General features: G+C 35.5%; 2 protein-coding genes across 2 annotated transcripts in view; one reads left to right on the forward strand and one right to left on the reverse strand.

The window, feature by feature from the left end:
* The window catches only part of LOC114324916 (tyrosine-protein kinase-like otk), a 463,747-nt gene that overhangs the window by 198,131 nt on the left and 250,134 nt on the right, over nucleotides 1-15,482 (forward strand). The gene's annotated exons all lie outside the window — the stretch shown is intronic.
* LOC114324919 (kunitz-type serine protease inhibitor A-like) lies at nucleotides 1,564-12,873 on the reverse strand. The gene is made up of 2 exons (XM_028272842.2): nucleotides 12,661-12,873; nucleotides 1,564-1,791 (listed from the first exon to the last, which is right to left on the reverse strand). The coding sequence occupies exons 1-2, from the start codon at nucleotides 12,815-12,817 to the stop codon at nucleotides 1,589-1,591; spliced, it is 360 nt and encodes a 119-aa protein (XP_028128643.2). The 5' UTR covers nucleotides 12,818-12,873; the 3' UTR covers nucleotides 1,564-1,588.

A 15,482-nucleotide genomic window follows, 5' to 3' on the forward strand; every position in this document is an offset into this window, starting at 1 on the left:
ACCCGCTGATTTATGGAGTACCGAAAATCTGGGTATTTTAAAATATTTTTTCTCTCTCTAACTTATGTACCTACCCATTTGATTTCAGATTTATTTATATCAATTTCTGCTCTTATTTTTGAAAATAGAGAGTTGGCGCAATGATAAGATTTGATCGTTAATTTAAAACGAATCTATTGGTATAAATTTTATTGAATTTGAGTGACATTATATTTTCCATAAGATGTGTGCGATGGATAGGTACCTAACATCGTTTTTAATTATTACAAATATGATAACTCTTTTATTATTCATTTTACGAAAGAAAGTTATTCATAAAAAGCTCTGCATCTGCATGGTCTAAAATCTAAGACACAACCATGATATATCAACTTTTATTAATTTTATAACGAAAATTCTTATCATAAAAAGTTGTTTGGAATTAAAAACTACGATCAAATATGCAATTACATGCTTCTAATTGAAAAAAAAAATTCTCAAATTTATGGATAGCTACCTAACCTCGGTTTTAATTATTACAAATATGATAACTCTTTTATTATTCATTTTACGAAAAAAAGTTATTCTTCATAAAAAGCTCTGCATGGTCTAAAATCTAAGACATAACCATGATATATCAACTTTTATTAATTTTATACGAGGTGTGTCAAAAAATATAAAATTCGCTCAAGAATATAGTACCTTTATATTTCACAATATTTCAATTAGAAGGATGTAATTGCATATTAAAACATAGTTTTTAATTCTGAACAACTTTTTTTATTAACCATTTTCAATATTGTGAAAAATAAAGGTACTTTTGAGTGAAATTCATATTTTTTTACATCTCTCGTATAAAATTAATAAAATGTGATATCTGATGGTTGCATCTTCGGTCCTAGGATATACAGACCTTTTTATAAAGAATACCTTTTTTTCGTAAAAGTAATAATAAAAGAGTTATCGTATGTGTAATAAATAAAAACGAAGTTAAGTATCAATAAATTTGAGAAAAATTTAGAAAATATTTTTTTCCAATTAGAAGCATGTACTTGCATATTTGATCTTAGTTTTTATTTCCAAACAACTTTTCATAATAAGAATTTTCGATATCGAGAGAAATAAAGGTACTTTACTCTTGAACGAAGTTCATATTTTTTGACATACCTCGTATAATATTAAAAATATTTGATATCTGATGATTGAATCTTAGGTTTTAGAGCATGCAGAACTTTTTATAAAGAATAACTTTTTTTCGTAAAACGAATAACAAAAAAGTTTCCCATATGTTTCCAACTTAAGTAGACACGCTGTATAGTGAAAATCTCTCAATATGGGAAAAGAAGAAAGGTCCCAGATATAAGAGATGTCGCTACAGCAGCGTCTTAAAAGTAGATTTTAATTTTATTTTTATAATTCCACTTAAACACGCAGTTTATTTTCGTCTTGGTTGAGATGTGTTCACGTAGCCCTACTGAAAACGTGTAGAGACAGAAACAGCTGTCTAGTGATGATGGGTCACCTCTGAATCGAAAGGAAACATAAAACTTATATAAAATTCATAAACTTATAAAAAATATAAACTGTTTTGAACAATATTTTATTTATATTAAGATCTACGGTTTACAATATTGAAGCAAACTGGTTTTGCTACTCTCAAACATTCTGCTTCTGTCACAAAATTATTCTTCGTTGCGTTACATCCTGTATAGAAGGCTGTAACACATTTATTGGCTAAGACATCCCATGTCCAGACCGTTTTTCTTGCCAAACAGGTAGCTACTGATCTACGTTCAACCGCATCGGAACAATCTGCAAGAAAAAATAAACGTAAGTGGCTTATACGTTTTTTATGAGACATTATTCCTCTATCAGAAAGAGTAATAACACAGGCCAACGATGAAAAAACTTTTATCTGCTCTATCTCATATCTATTATGTATAAGTTTTTAGTTTGTGAAAACTGTCATTATAGATAGCAGTGCGTGAAGGATTTAAAGTGTGCGTGATGTAACAATGTATTTTTAATGGGATTTACTTTTTCGCACTGTTTTTTGGCACACTTTCATATAATCAAATATCCTTAATTTTCGCGTTGTCATAGTGATGATATGTGAGCAATAAATTACAACAACAGTTTTGACAGTTTTGTGGTTTGAAAGAAGTTAGAATTTTTAAATGTCAAAGTTCTAAAAATTGTAGAATAGAAATGAATTCCAGTGACGAAGAGTTACAGTTTTTTTATTTGTTCATCACAGATAAAATATTGTAACAAAATAATTATTGACCTACCCTCGTATACCAGCTCCCGTCTCCGGACAGACAGAACACTATCGATGTTTCGAGATACGCCGATGCAGCAAGCGGTCGAGTCACATGGACATAGCTGGAGATATATAGATATTTCTGGAATATCTGTATCGCATATATAAATAGGACATATTTGTAAATAGAGTTAGTCTTAAGCTAAAGTTGGTAAAGTAAACTTGTATAAATAAATAATAAAGTCGTATATAAATTACGAACCGCTAGTTTTATTGTAATTAGAAGTAATTACACTAATCACGCTACAGTTGGTGTCGGTGTTCGGTTAACTTAGTGCGATATAAATAAGTGAATTACAGAGAGACTTTAAAAGACTTTTGAACTTTATTCGTCGGGAATAACCGGAGTGCGTTAATTGTTCGGTATTCGGAAAGACTTTAAAAGACTTTTGGACTTTATTCGTCGGGAATAGTTAAAGTGCGTTGATTGTTCGGTATTCGGAAAGACTTTTAAAAGACATTTTGGAAAGTACGTGTGTGCCGACCAAAGATGTTGCTACGAGAACTTACAGTAAAACAGCTCCGTGAACAGCTCGAGGAACGGGATCTGGACAGCAGTGGGCTCAAGATAGTTCTACAAGCACGACTCGAGGAAGTCCTAACGAAGAACGGAGATGATCCAGAGACGTTCCACTTCCAGTCAGCAGAACAAGCAATCTTATCGAAATTAAAAACTGTTTCTGAAACGATTGATGATACTTCTAAGATAAGCAACGAGAAATTTGAAAGTGTTTCTCAAAAGATCGATGAAACTTCTAGACAGAACAACGAGAAATTTGAAAGTGTTTCTCAAAAGATCGATGAAACTTCTAGAAAAAGCGACGAGAAACTTGAAGAAGTTAGTAGAAAAAGCGACGAGAAATTCGAAAATGTTGCTAAAAGATTCAATGAGACTTCTCAAATAATTAAAGAGGTCTGTAGGCAAAACAACGAAAAACTAGAAGAAGTTTGTAAACAGAACAATGAGAAATTTGAAGAAGTTTCTAGAACATTCGATAAGATGCAGAAAAGTGTAGAGACCGTAGAAGAAAAGATCAAACAGCTAGAGAGCAGGATAACCGATACAAAAGTACAACCATCAGTTAATGCAGCAACGTTAGATCCTTTAGTGAAAGATGAACTACCGAGAGACGAAACGTCGCATAATATGAGATTCAAATTACCACCATTTGATGGAAAGTCCTCTTGGTCCATATATCTTAGACAGTTTGAAGCTATTGCGACCGCCAATCATTGGACCGAACAAGAAAAGGCTGTTTCCTTGACTGCTGCTTTACGAGGTGATGCTGCAGATATATTAAGGTCAATTCCCAAGGGTCAAGAAAATTGTTACCAGACCTTGTTCACTCGTCTAGAAAAACGCTATGGAGATGCCCATCTACAACAAGTATACAAAGCACAACTGCGAAGTAGAAGTCAACGAGCAAGTGAGAATCTGCAAGAATTTGAAGCAGATGTGGCTCGTGTGGTGCGGTTGGCTTATCCAGAGGTGCCAGACAGCGTTTTAGAAGAAATTGCAGTAGATACCTTCGTCAATGGGCTGAAAGATAATGAACTACAGAAAGCTTTACGACTAGCAAGACCGAAAGTTTTAGATGAAGCACTTGCTATTGCATTGGAACACGAAACGGCTAGTCAAACTTCACGAGGCCATAGAGTAAGAACCATTGAAGAAAGTGACGAACACAACGATGAACGTCTGGAGGAAATGATACGGAGAGTATTAAGTAATCAGATGCCAAAGAGACGCGAGCCTAGATGTTGGAATTGTGGAGACGTAGGCCACATTCGTCGTAATTGTAAGAAGATCGTACAGCCGTCGGAAAACTAGAGCGGGTCGACACCAAGGGGCAACTGCCGACCTCGAGAACTAGAGCCCCCATAGTAACTGTCAACCTTACGTCCTCCGGTGGAATCCACAACTTATACATCGAAGGTCGTATCAGTAATAGATGTAGATCATTTTTGGTGGATACAGGTGCAACGAGAACTATCGCACGTCCAGATGTAGTACGAGACCATAATAAATTATCACCTGCAACAGTAAAGCTTAGAACAGCGACTGGTGAGCTAATTAATACATATGGCGAGGCTAATATGTCAGTATCCATTGGCCAGACCACAGTTGAACATCAAGTATTAATTGCCGAGATCTCCGACGAATTCATATTGGGGATGGACGTACTAAGGAAAGTGGGGGCAATATTGGATGTTCAAAATGGAGTTCTCAAGATCAATGGTGAAGAGTTGCCCTTTCACGACGACAAAGAAGATGTCATCCGCTTACTTACTACATGCGACGTAACCATACCCGGTAATAGTGAGAAAATTCTGATGACCATGCTTGATGGACACTGCCGAGAGGGAAGTTTAAGGATGGTCGAAGATGTGGATAATGTCGCGTTCCTAACGGCGAAAACTTTGGTAAAAGTTCGAGATGTGATCCCTGTAAGAGTTATGAATTTAAGGGAAACTGCTATCAAGTTAAGTAGAGGAGCTTTGATCGGGCAGTGTGTTCCCGTGGCTTCAATTTGCTCTGTGAATACCAATGAGAAATCATCGAAGGCGAAGTATCCAAAGGAGCTTGTTGAGATGATCATTGAAAGATGCCAAGATCTTGATCATGAACGAACGGAAAAAGTGACATCTATGCTGATAGAGTATCAAGATGTTTTTGCTATTGACACGAAGGATAAGGGAAAAACAAGCATAGTAACGCATAAAATAAATACCGGAGACGCTCAGCCAATCAGACAACGGCCTAGACGACTTCCATTTGCGAAAAGAGATGAAGCCGAAGAGATTATCAAGGATATGGACAAACAAGGGGTAATTGAACCATCGAACAGTCCATGGACATCACCAGTAGTTCTGGTAAAGAAGAAAGATGGTTCAACGCGTTTTTGTATCGACTACCGCCAGCTCAATGCGGTAACAAAAAAAGATAGTTATCCTTTGCCCAGAATAGACGATACATTGGATACTCTCTCCGGTTCTCGTTGGTTTTCCACACTCGATTTAAAAAGTGGATATTGGCAAGTAGACATGGAGCCAGCCGATCGGGAGAAAACCGCATTTTCGATAGGATCAGGGCTTTGGCAGTTTACGGCTATGCCGTTTGGTTTATGTAATGCCCCTGCCACATTTGAAAGATTAATGGAGGCAGTCTTAAGAGGTCTAACATGGAAAACATGCCTGGTTTACTTGGATGATGTAATTGTGGTTGGAAGGTCCTTTGATGAACATGCCAAGAATCTAATAGACGTCTTTCAACGATTGAGGGCAGCGAACTTGAAGTTAAGTCCGAAGAAATGTCACATGTTTCGACGAGAAGTTAAGTACTTAGGACATATTGTATCGAGTAATGGTGTAACAGCTGATCCTGAAAAGATTGATGCAATTAAAGATTGGCCAGTACCAAAAGATAAACATGAAATTAGAAGTTTCCTTGGCCTATGTACATATTACCGACGATTTGTCAAAGGATTTGCCAATATCTCCAAGCCCCTAACAAAGTTGACGGAGGAGGGCAAAGAATATACATGGAGTGAGGAGTGTCAAAAAGCTTTCGAACAACTACAAAGGGCTCTGATCAGTGCACCGATATTAAGCTACCCGGGACAGGCAGGAAAATTTGTTTTGGATACCGATGCTAGCAACAGTGCCATAGGAGCTGTTCTCTCACAAATCCAGGATGGACAGGAAAAAGTCATCGCTTATTTCAGCAAAGTCCTGTCGAAACCAGAAAGAAACTATTGCGTTACCAGAAGAGAACTGCTGGGTGTAGTGAAGGCTTGCGAACATTTCCATAAATACTTGTACGGCAGAAAGTTCCTTCTTCGAACAGATCACGCTGCTCTAAAATGGCTCATACAATTCCGTAATCCAGAGGGCCAGATGGCAAGATGGTTAGAACGACTTCAAGAATATGATTATGAGATAGAACACAGGGCCGGAAGAGTTCATTCAAATGCTGATGCCCTTTCGAGACGACCATGCAGTGCAAATTGTAATCACTGTGCCAAATTAGAGGAACGATTTTGCCCCGTGAGACGAACCACCGTCGTTAATGAGCAATGGCAGCCACAACAGTTACAAGAAGCCCAAGAAGACGATCCATGTATAAAAAGAGTATTGGATTGGATGCGTCGAGGTGAGAGACCTAGTTGGCAAAACATTAGTGCATGTAGTCCGGAAGTCAAGGCCTACTGGAGCCAATGGAATTGCCTGATACTAAAAGATGATCTTCTGTACAGAACCTTTGAGAACGATGATGGTACAGAATCTAAGCTTCAGTTGATTGTACCTAAAAGTAAAGTGTCAGAAGTATTGCGTCAGTTGCATGACGGTACATCAGGTGGACACTTTGGTATTACGAAGACTCTGCAAAAGGTTCGAGAACGGTTCTATTGGGTGAACTGTAAAGATGATGTAAGAAGATGGTGCCGGAAATGTGAACTGTGTGCATCCGGTAATGGTCCAGTTGGTAAAAAGAGAGTACCCATGAGACAGTACAATGTTGGAAGTCCTATGGAAAGAGTAGGAATCGACATTGCAGGTCCATTTCCAGAAACCGATGCTGGAAATAAATACATTCTGGTAGCCATGGACTATTTTACGAAATGGACCGAGGCCTATGCATTACCGAATCAAGAAGCTGCTACCGTTGCAGAGGTACTTGTTAAAGAATTCTTCAGCCGATTTGGTGTTCCCTTGGAGATCCACTCCGACCAAGGGCGAAACTTTGAGTCAGCTCTTTTCCAAAACGTTTGTAAATTGATTGGTGCCAATAAGACCAGAACAACACCCCTGCATCCTCAATCAGATGGAATGGTCGAGAGGATGAACCGAACGATGGGTAAACACTTGTCCAAAGTTGTATCTGAACATCAGCGAGATTGGGACCAACACATTCATTTATTCCTGATGGCCTACCGCTCGGCCTTGAATGAAACTACAGGTCAAACACCAACCTGCCTGATGTTGGGTCGTGAAGTTCGTTTGCCCTGCGACCTAGAGTTTGGCCGCAGACCTTCCGAGGAATATGTTGCAGGCGAAGAATACGTAGACCGCCTGAAGTTACGAATGAACAACATTCATGAACTTGCCCGACAACACATCCAGATAGCCAGTGACAGAATGAAAGATCAATATGATTCTCGCTGCAAGAATGAAAGCTTCGAAGTAGGTGATCTTGTCTGGCTTTATAATCCACAACGTCGTCGAGGCCTGTGTCCTAAACTGCAAAGACAATGGGAAGGTCCGTATGAAGTTAAGAAGAAAATAAATGACGTAATATACAGAATTAAGAAGTTACCAAACGGTAAACCAAAAGTTATTCACATAAATCGTCTTGCACAATATGCTGGCTCAAATGAAACAGAGGAAGCCCGAGTCCTCCAACAGGAGATGAAAGATGCACCACAGCCAAGTTTTAAGGAATTTATGTCAAATTACGCAGAAAGAAAGAGTGCTAGATTCGGCGTGACCACAGAAGTTCAGCAAGATCTGTTTGGTGTTCCAGAAAACGTCTCTCTAGCCCACTGTGTTGCACAAGACCTCGAGATGACTAAAGGAATCTCGTCCGTATTCAATAGAAAGTTCGGCCGCCTGGACGAGTTAAGGAATCAACAACCTAAAATTGGAAGAGTATTGCGATTGGAAGATGGTCCTCGATCTTTGCTGTATATAGTGACCAGGAAGTCTTATACGGACACGCCAAGCTACGAGAACATATGGCGTGCTCTAACTAATTTGAAGAAAATGGTCTGTAATTATGACATCAAAGATTTGGCTTTACCAAAAATTGGCCATGCAGTAGAAAATCTGGATTGGAAGATTGTGAGAAGCATGCTGGAAGTGATCTTCAGAGAAACTGGCGTACGGATTACTGTGTGTTGCATGAACCCGAAGATGTCATACCCTTCAAAGACAGTAGACTGTTACTTCTTTTCTAGGGGTGTATGCAGAGCTGGAGAATCCTGTAGATTCCGCCATCCTGGGCCATCTAGAGTTGCTGATCGGGACGCTCAGATCTTAAGAGGGGAGCAGTGTAACAAAATAATTATTGACCTACCCTCGTATACCAGCTCCCGTCTCCGGACAGACAGAACACTATCGATGTTTCGAGATACGCCGATGCAGCAAGCGGTCGAGTCACATGGACATAGCTGGAGATATATAGATATTTCTGGAATATCTGTATCGCATATATAAATAGGACATATTTGTAAATAGAGTTAGTCTTAAGCTAAAGTTGGTAAAGTAAACTTGTATAAATAAATAATAAAGTCGTATATAAATTACGAACCGCTAGTTTTATTGTAATTAGAAGTAATTACACTAATCACGCTACAATATTGTATGAAACTGTGCGTGAAGTACTTTTTACGAACTTACGCGATATATAGCACTCGCTCCGCTGTCGATCGTGCTCTAAACATCGCGTGCGTTCGCAAAAAGCATACTTCACGAACTGTTTCATAATAATATGAAGTTTGTTTAAAGCACGATTTAAAGCATAATGTTTAGAGCACTAGCGACAGCGGAGCGAGTGCTATACATCGCGTAAGTTCGCAAAAAGTACTTCACGCACAGTTTTATACAATATTTTATCTACGATAAACAAATAAAAAAACTGTAACTCTTCGTCACTGGAATTCATTTCTATTCTACAATTTTTAGAACTTTGACATTGAAAAATTCTAACTTCTTTCAAACCACAAAACTGTTGTTGTAATTTATTGCTCACATATCATCACCATGACAACGCGAAAGTTAAGGATATTTGATTATATGAAAGTGTGCCAAAAAACAGTGCGAAAAAGTAAATCCCATTTAAAATACATTGTTATTTCACGCACACTTTAAATCCTTCACGCACTGCTGTCTATAATGACAGTTTTCACAAACTAAAAACTTATAACATAATATGAGATAGAGTAAATAAACAACTATTTTGATAAAATTACCTCTATCTTATAAATTTTAATGTGCTGTGTCCGAAAATCATATTAAAAATAACGCTGTATCACCCACCATTCTTTGACTCAGTTTTTTTAGGCAGGAATGGGATTTGGTCTACTGTCATGATATTTGTGATCCTAATGAATGAGTTTGTTATTGAGTATAATAAGGATGATTGTAGGTTTTTTATAGACTCTTCAAAAACAAGTTTAACACATTGGCCGCCACATTAAAATTTTTTGTTTTTACCTTCAGGCTCCAACCTTCAGAATATCAATGTTAATGTGAATTATATTTAACTCACTGGGCCAAACAAGGCGTGAGTTAAATACAACTCACGTGACGTTCAATGTGTTAAAAGCCGTACTCTTACACAATGGGAACACTTATGCTTCACTTCCTATTGCCCATTCAGTCCATATGAAAGATACATACAGTCGGAAAAATGAAAGAATACCCATCAACGATCACATCAATCACTTATTTTCTATTTGCTATCTTTTTCTATAACAAACGTTTGTTATTTATAGAAAAAGACAGTAAATACAAAATAAGTGATTGATGTGGTCGTTCATGGGTATTCTTTCATTTTTCCGACTGTATGAAAATCTTGACACAATTCTATAGAAAATCAGCTATTCAGCTCACAACTGGATGATCTGTGGAAATTTAAAAGCTGTTTGCATGCTACTTGGTCAACAAAAGGGATTTACAAAGTTTCCATGTTTTATTTGTGAATGGGACAGTAGAGCAAGAGATAAACACTGGTCCACAAGACAATGGCCCATATGAAATGTTTTAACACCTGACGAGAAGAACATTTTGTACAAAACTTTTAGTCCAGGGCGCATCCGTTTTGAGATGGACGTTGAGAGGTGACTCAAATTTTTTTGCAAAAATTAGTTAAAAATAACTCAAATAATAATATTTGAGTTATCCTCCCACTCAAAATGGTCCGGAACATTGTTTAAATAATCAAAATGTCAAAATATGAAGGAAATATTCGAGTTTTTTATTGGTTTTTTGATTATAACTTTAAAACTATTCATTTCTGAGAAAAGTTGTACTGTCATAAAAGTTGCGTAATTAAATTTCCTACAATATAGAATTGGTTAAAAATTTAAAAAATAGTCACCCTTCTTACAAAAACAAGTATTCGTATTTTACGTTTTTCAACCATTTATACTACACTTAAGACCTTCATATTTTACCCAGAAAAACTTTATGATATAGTAAAATAACACTGTAAATTTCATTAAGATCGGTTTAATAGTTTTTGCAAAATAAATTTTGCAATCCAGCTTTCGCAAAAAAAATTCATTTTTTTAAAATGTTGCAGGATTGAAAATAAAGCAGATAGCAAGTTGAATTTTTTTTTGCTTATAGAAGTGTACTGTACCATTCATTTGCAATTTGCAAAATTAAAATCGATTAATTACCACGGCGTCAGGAAACTTTTTAAATAAACATTAATTGTTGGTGCTACGCCCAGGACAGCGGTGTTCGATTCACACAAGTTCAACCAAAATTTCTTCCAACGTTTATCTAATATATTATTTTCTTACTCTATATTTTGTTGTATTTTAATATTTTAATTCCACAAAAATCAAACTAATTTTATTATTGTTTGTGAAATATTGTTTAATGAATTGCATATGTTTAAAAATAATAAACTTTTATTTTCTAAGTTAAAATATATGAACAAAGATAGTTTTTGCTAAAAAGGATATTTCAAAGGATAGAGTATGTATCTTTGTTTTGCAATAAACAAATTTATTTATTTATATCGAAATGTAATAAAAATTAAAATGTATCAATCATTATCAAAGGTCATTGGAATGCCCAATCAGAGCAAACTATCCGCTGTCCTGCGCGTAGCACCAATAATTATTGTCTATTTAAAAAAATTCCTGACGCCGTGGTAGTTAATAGATTTTAATTTTGCAAATTGCAAATGAAAGGTACAGTAGACTTCTATACACAAAAAAATTTCAACTTGCTATCTGCTTTATTTTCAGTCCTGTAACATTTTGAAAAAATGAATTTTTTTTGCGAAAGCTGGATTGCAAAATTTATTTTGCAAAATCTATTGAACCGATCTTAATGAAATTTACAGCATTGTTTTAATGTATCATTAAGTTTTTCTGGGTGAAATATGAAGGTCGTAAGTGTAGCATAAATGGTTGAAAAACGTAAAATGCGAATACTTGTTTTTGTATGGTTTTTCGCAATTATTGCTATTTTGCAACAAGGGTGACTATTTTTTTAATTTTTAACTAATTCTATATTATAGGAAATTTAATTACGCAACTTTTATGTCACTACAACTTTTCTTAAAAATGAACACTTTTAAAGTTATAATCAAAAAACGAAGAAAGAAATCGAATTTTTCCTTCCTTTTTTGACATTTTGATTATTTAAACAATGTTCCGGACCATTTTGAATGGGAGGATAACTCAAATATTATTATTTGTGTTATTTTCAAGCAATTTCTGCAAAAAAATTGAGTCACCTCTCAACGTCCAAATGTAGTAATATTTTTACAGATGCGCCCTGGTCTATTTGTTAGATCCAAAAAAGATCCTCCTTTCACCTATACATATCAAGTTATGCTTAATGAAACAGTATGTCAAGGCCCTACCTAAAGACCTAAAGATGGATAATGTTTTAATTACTTGAGTGGAAAGTTCCCTCATTTATCAAAAGACAAATTGAAAGAAGATGTTTTTGTTGGACCAGATATTCATAAAATGATGTTCGACACCACCTTTGAAACCAAGCTGACAAGGAAAAAGAAGCTTGGGTTGCATTCAAAAGAGTTGTAACCAAGTTTTTAGGTAATGTGAAAGACCCTAACTACGAGCTTATAGTCTTATAGTAGCTAATTTATTAGATACGTTTAAATATTTGGAATGTCTAATGAGCCTCAAAATTCACTTTTTGCATGACCATCTTGACTTTTTCCCTGATAATCTGGGTGATGTCAGTGAAGAAAAGGCGAACGATTCCACCGGGATATCAAGGTGATGGAGAAACGATACCAGATGCGTTGGGACACCAACATGATGGGTGATTACTGTTGGTCACTTCATCGGGAATAGCAGAGTGCCTCGCATGGGAGAAAAAGCTACTTGAGAAGTTTTACAGAAAAAAGAGAAAGAAAATACAAAAGCATTGACTCCTAAAATGATTGTACAGACCTATACTATTACAAGAAAAGAATTAGATAAAAGGTTAATAATATTCTAAGCGCATCACCACAAATTTTATGCATGAAGCTTAAGACAGAGATAGGTGGAAAATTGTGTGGGAGGCCTACGTTCAGAAGGGGACAAAAATACGCTAATTGATGATTAGTATCCTTATATCGTCTAGTAGTTGCTTATGTTCACCTGATTGTTGGTATGGTCTAGCTGCCATAGTCTGTGCACTTTCCGTAGAATGTTCAACGATGACCCAGTCATCATCTCCACCATTTGAGTTTTTGATACTAGCTCCTAGTACTGCACAAACATTGATCACAATCGCTAACACTACTATAAGCCTCATTGTTGCAAGTTGTATGTTTTCTTTACTGTTACTGCTTTTTTACTGCTGTCGAAAAGTATTTGTTGATTATCTCGTGACATTAGTTGACCTTTCTTTATCAAAACAAGGGTATTATGTCGAGATTGAATAAAAATAACTTGGTTGGAGATGTCATTAATAATTTGTCCATTAGAGATTACTGCTACAATATCCAAAAACGAAAGTAATATACTAAGGATTTCCAGTTTTCACTGTATTCCTTCACTCAACAGTTCTCTTCAGTTCTTTCTGTTTTGCCAGTCCTCTTCCTTTAGATTTCTTCTCTCCATTGCTTCGTCCACTTCATCTCTGAAGGATCTTCAGGATCTGGTTATCTTCCTTGTTCCTATCGGGTTCCACTCTGTTATTCTATTTATCCAACGATTTTGGTCTGCTCTTTTGACATGTCCGTACCAGGTTAATCTCTTCTGATAGATGTAGTCTATTATATCTGAGTTCACTCCAATTCTTCTCTTAATTCATATGTTATTTATTCTATCTCGTCTTGATACTCTGCAGCTTCTAGATATTCGATAGGGTATATAGATATTCGTTCCTTATTGGTATACCCATTCCTTCGCAATGTCTTTTCCATCGTATCAGGTTTTTTTTTGCAGGAGTATTTCGAACAGGGTAGGGGATGTGGAATGTGGAGTAGCCCGGCAGTAGTCCCTTCGTCGTTTTAAGAGCAAGGACACAGCTTAAAACACATGACGCGGTGTAACAGCGGCAGCTATGCTACGATTAAACTATTTGTATTTCGTTGTTGTCAAATTTAGTCGCGTGTTGGCTGCTATACGATACGACGTCTGAAAGTTATGACGATTTGTCTTTTTAGCCCAATAAATGAACGTTTTGGACTGTAATTTTCAGGGGCGACTCCGAATTGCATGGAAATTTGGATTTAGGTTCTACTTACCCTCCACTTCAAAGTTGAATTTATCCCATTGGTTGCTTTTACTTAGGGGGTGAAAAACGCGTGTTTAATATAAGCCCGGAAATGGATAAATTGACCGATTATAAGCAACTTTAGTTCTATAAAGTTTTTTACATAAGTCAATACTTTTCACATTATTCGCAATTGAAAATGTTGATTTTTCGACAAAAAAAACTACGTTTTCAGACCGTTTTTCGCAAATAACTCAAAAAGTAAATATTTTATCGAGAAAAATATTCTAAGTAAAAGTGTAGCTTATAAAAAACAAAAAAAAAAAAATGGTGTATTAGTAAAGTATATACATTGAGAAAAAGCAAAGTTGTAGCTCATGAAAAATACGTTCTTATTCGTCTAATTTCAAATCGAATAATCGAACCCTAAATAAAATTAATCGTTACCGCTTTACCGTTTATTTTAACTGTATGTATATTGTTTATATGATCTGTAAATTTGATTGGCTTGAAGTGCTTATTTTTGAAAAAATTTGGTTGTATAATAAAACAAAATTTTCTAAAAATTTTTGAAAAATTTCCATTTTTCAAAATAACTTCAAAAGTATTAGTGATAAGAAAAATCTTAAAGAATAAAAAATATAGGTTTTCTTATTATAAATATGCTAGTTTCATTTTGTTTTTCCGCAAAACAAAAATTGGTTAAGATATGGCTGTTCAAAAATGGCATACACTCGTGATTAGTGGCCCGTTCAAGCTTTTTAACTATACTCCTTTCAAAAATAAGCCCTTTAAACCGGTGAGACTGACAGATCAGATAAAAAATAGATAAGTAAGTAAATTTTTTGTAAAGCGGTAGCGATTAATTTCATTTGAGGAGCTAAACACGGAGAGATTTGCATGATTTTTTTACAAAAAAAAAGAGGGCCAACTTTATTTTGAGCGTAACTCGCTTATTTTTAATGCTAGAAACTTTTATGAACAATTATAATAAAGCTTTTTATAAATACTTTAAAAAAGTTTAAACAGATTTTTCCCGAAAAGTGCTTAATTTTTCGGCGATTTCACCTTGAAATATTCGATTTGGAATTAGACGCACAAGAACGTATGTTTCATGAGCTACAACTTTGTTTTTGTTTGATTGATAGACTTTACTGATACAAATTTTTTTTCAGTTTCTTATAAGCTACACTTGCTAAAAATATTTTTTTCGATCAAGTATTTACTTTTTCAGTTATTTGCGAAAAACCGTCCGAAAACGTAGTTTTTTTGTCGAAAAATAAACATTTTCAATCGAAAATAACTCGAATAGTATTGACTTACATAAAAAACTCTATAGAACAAAAGTTGCTTAAAATCAGTCAATTTATCCATTTCCGGTCTTATCTTGAATATATGTTTTTTCACCCCCGAGAAGGGGTGACTGTCACCCCCCAAGTAAAAGCAACCAACGGCACAATTTCAACTTTGAAGTGGAGGATAGGTAGAACCTATATCCAAATTTTCATGCAATTCGGAGTTGCCCCTGAAAATTACACGGTATCGCTGTATTTCCCGTCCATTTACTGGGCTATTTGTAATAAATGCAAGTTTATTTTATCTTAGATTAAAGAAAAAAAAGAAACGCAGACATTGGATACATCCCATCATAAAGGAACGAAATTATAAGGGATTTTTTACACATTATATTAACGAAATTAATATAATAAAGGCCCAGAGAAGTTTTTTAATTTTACAAGAATGTCTAAAAAATCTTTTC

This window comes from Diabrotica virgifera, chromosome 9, assembly GCF_917563875.1.
Source record: "Diabrotica virgifera virgifera chromosome 9, PGI_DIABVI_V3a".
In the NCBI taxonomy this organism is placed as follows: Eukaryota; Metazoa; Arthropoda; class Insecta; order Coleoptera; family Chrysomelidae; genus Diabrotica; species Diabrotica virgifera.

Excerpts from the sequence above, each read along its gene's own strand:
- LOC114324919 (XM_028272842.2), bottom strand. The coding sequence starts at position 12,817 with ATGAGGCTTATAGTAGTGTTAGCGATTGTGATCAATGTTTGTGCAGTA. Across the intron at positions 1,792-12,660 it reads TAGACCATACCAACAATCAG|ATTGTTCCGATGCGGTTGAA; the intron begins GTGAACATAAGC and ends TTTTTCTTGCAG.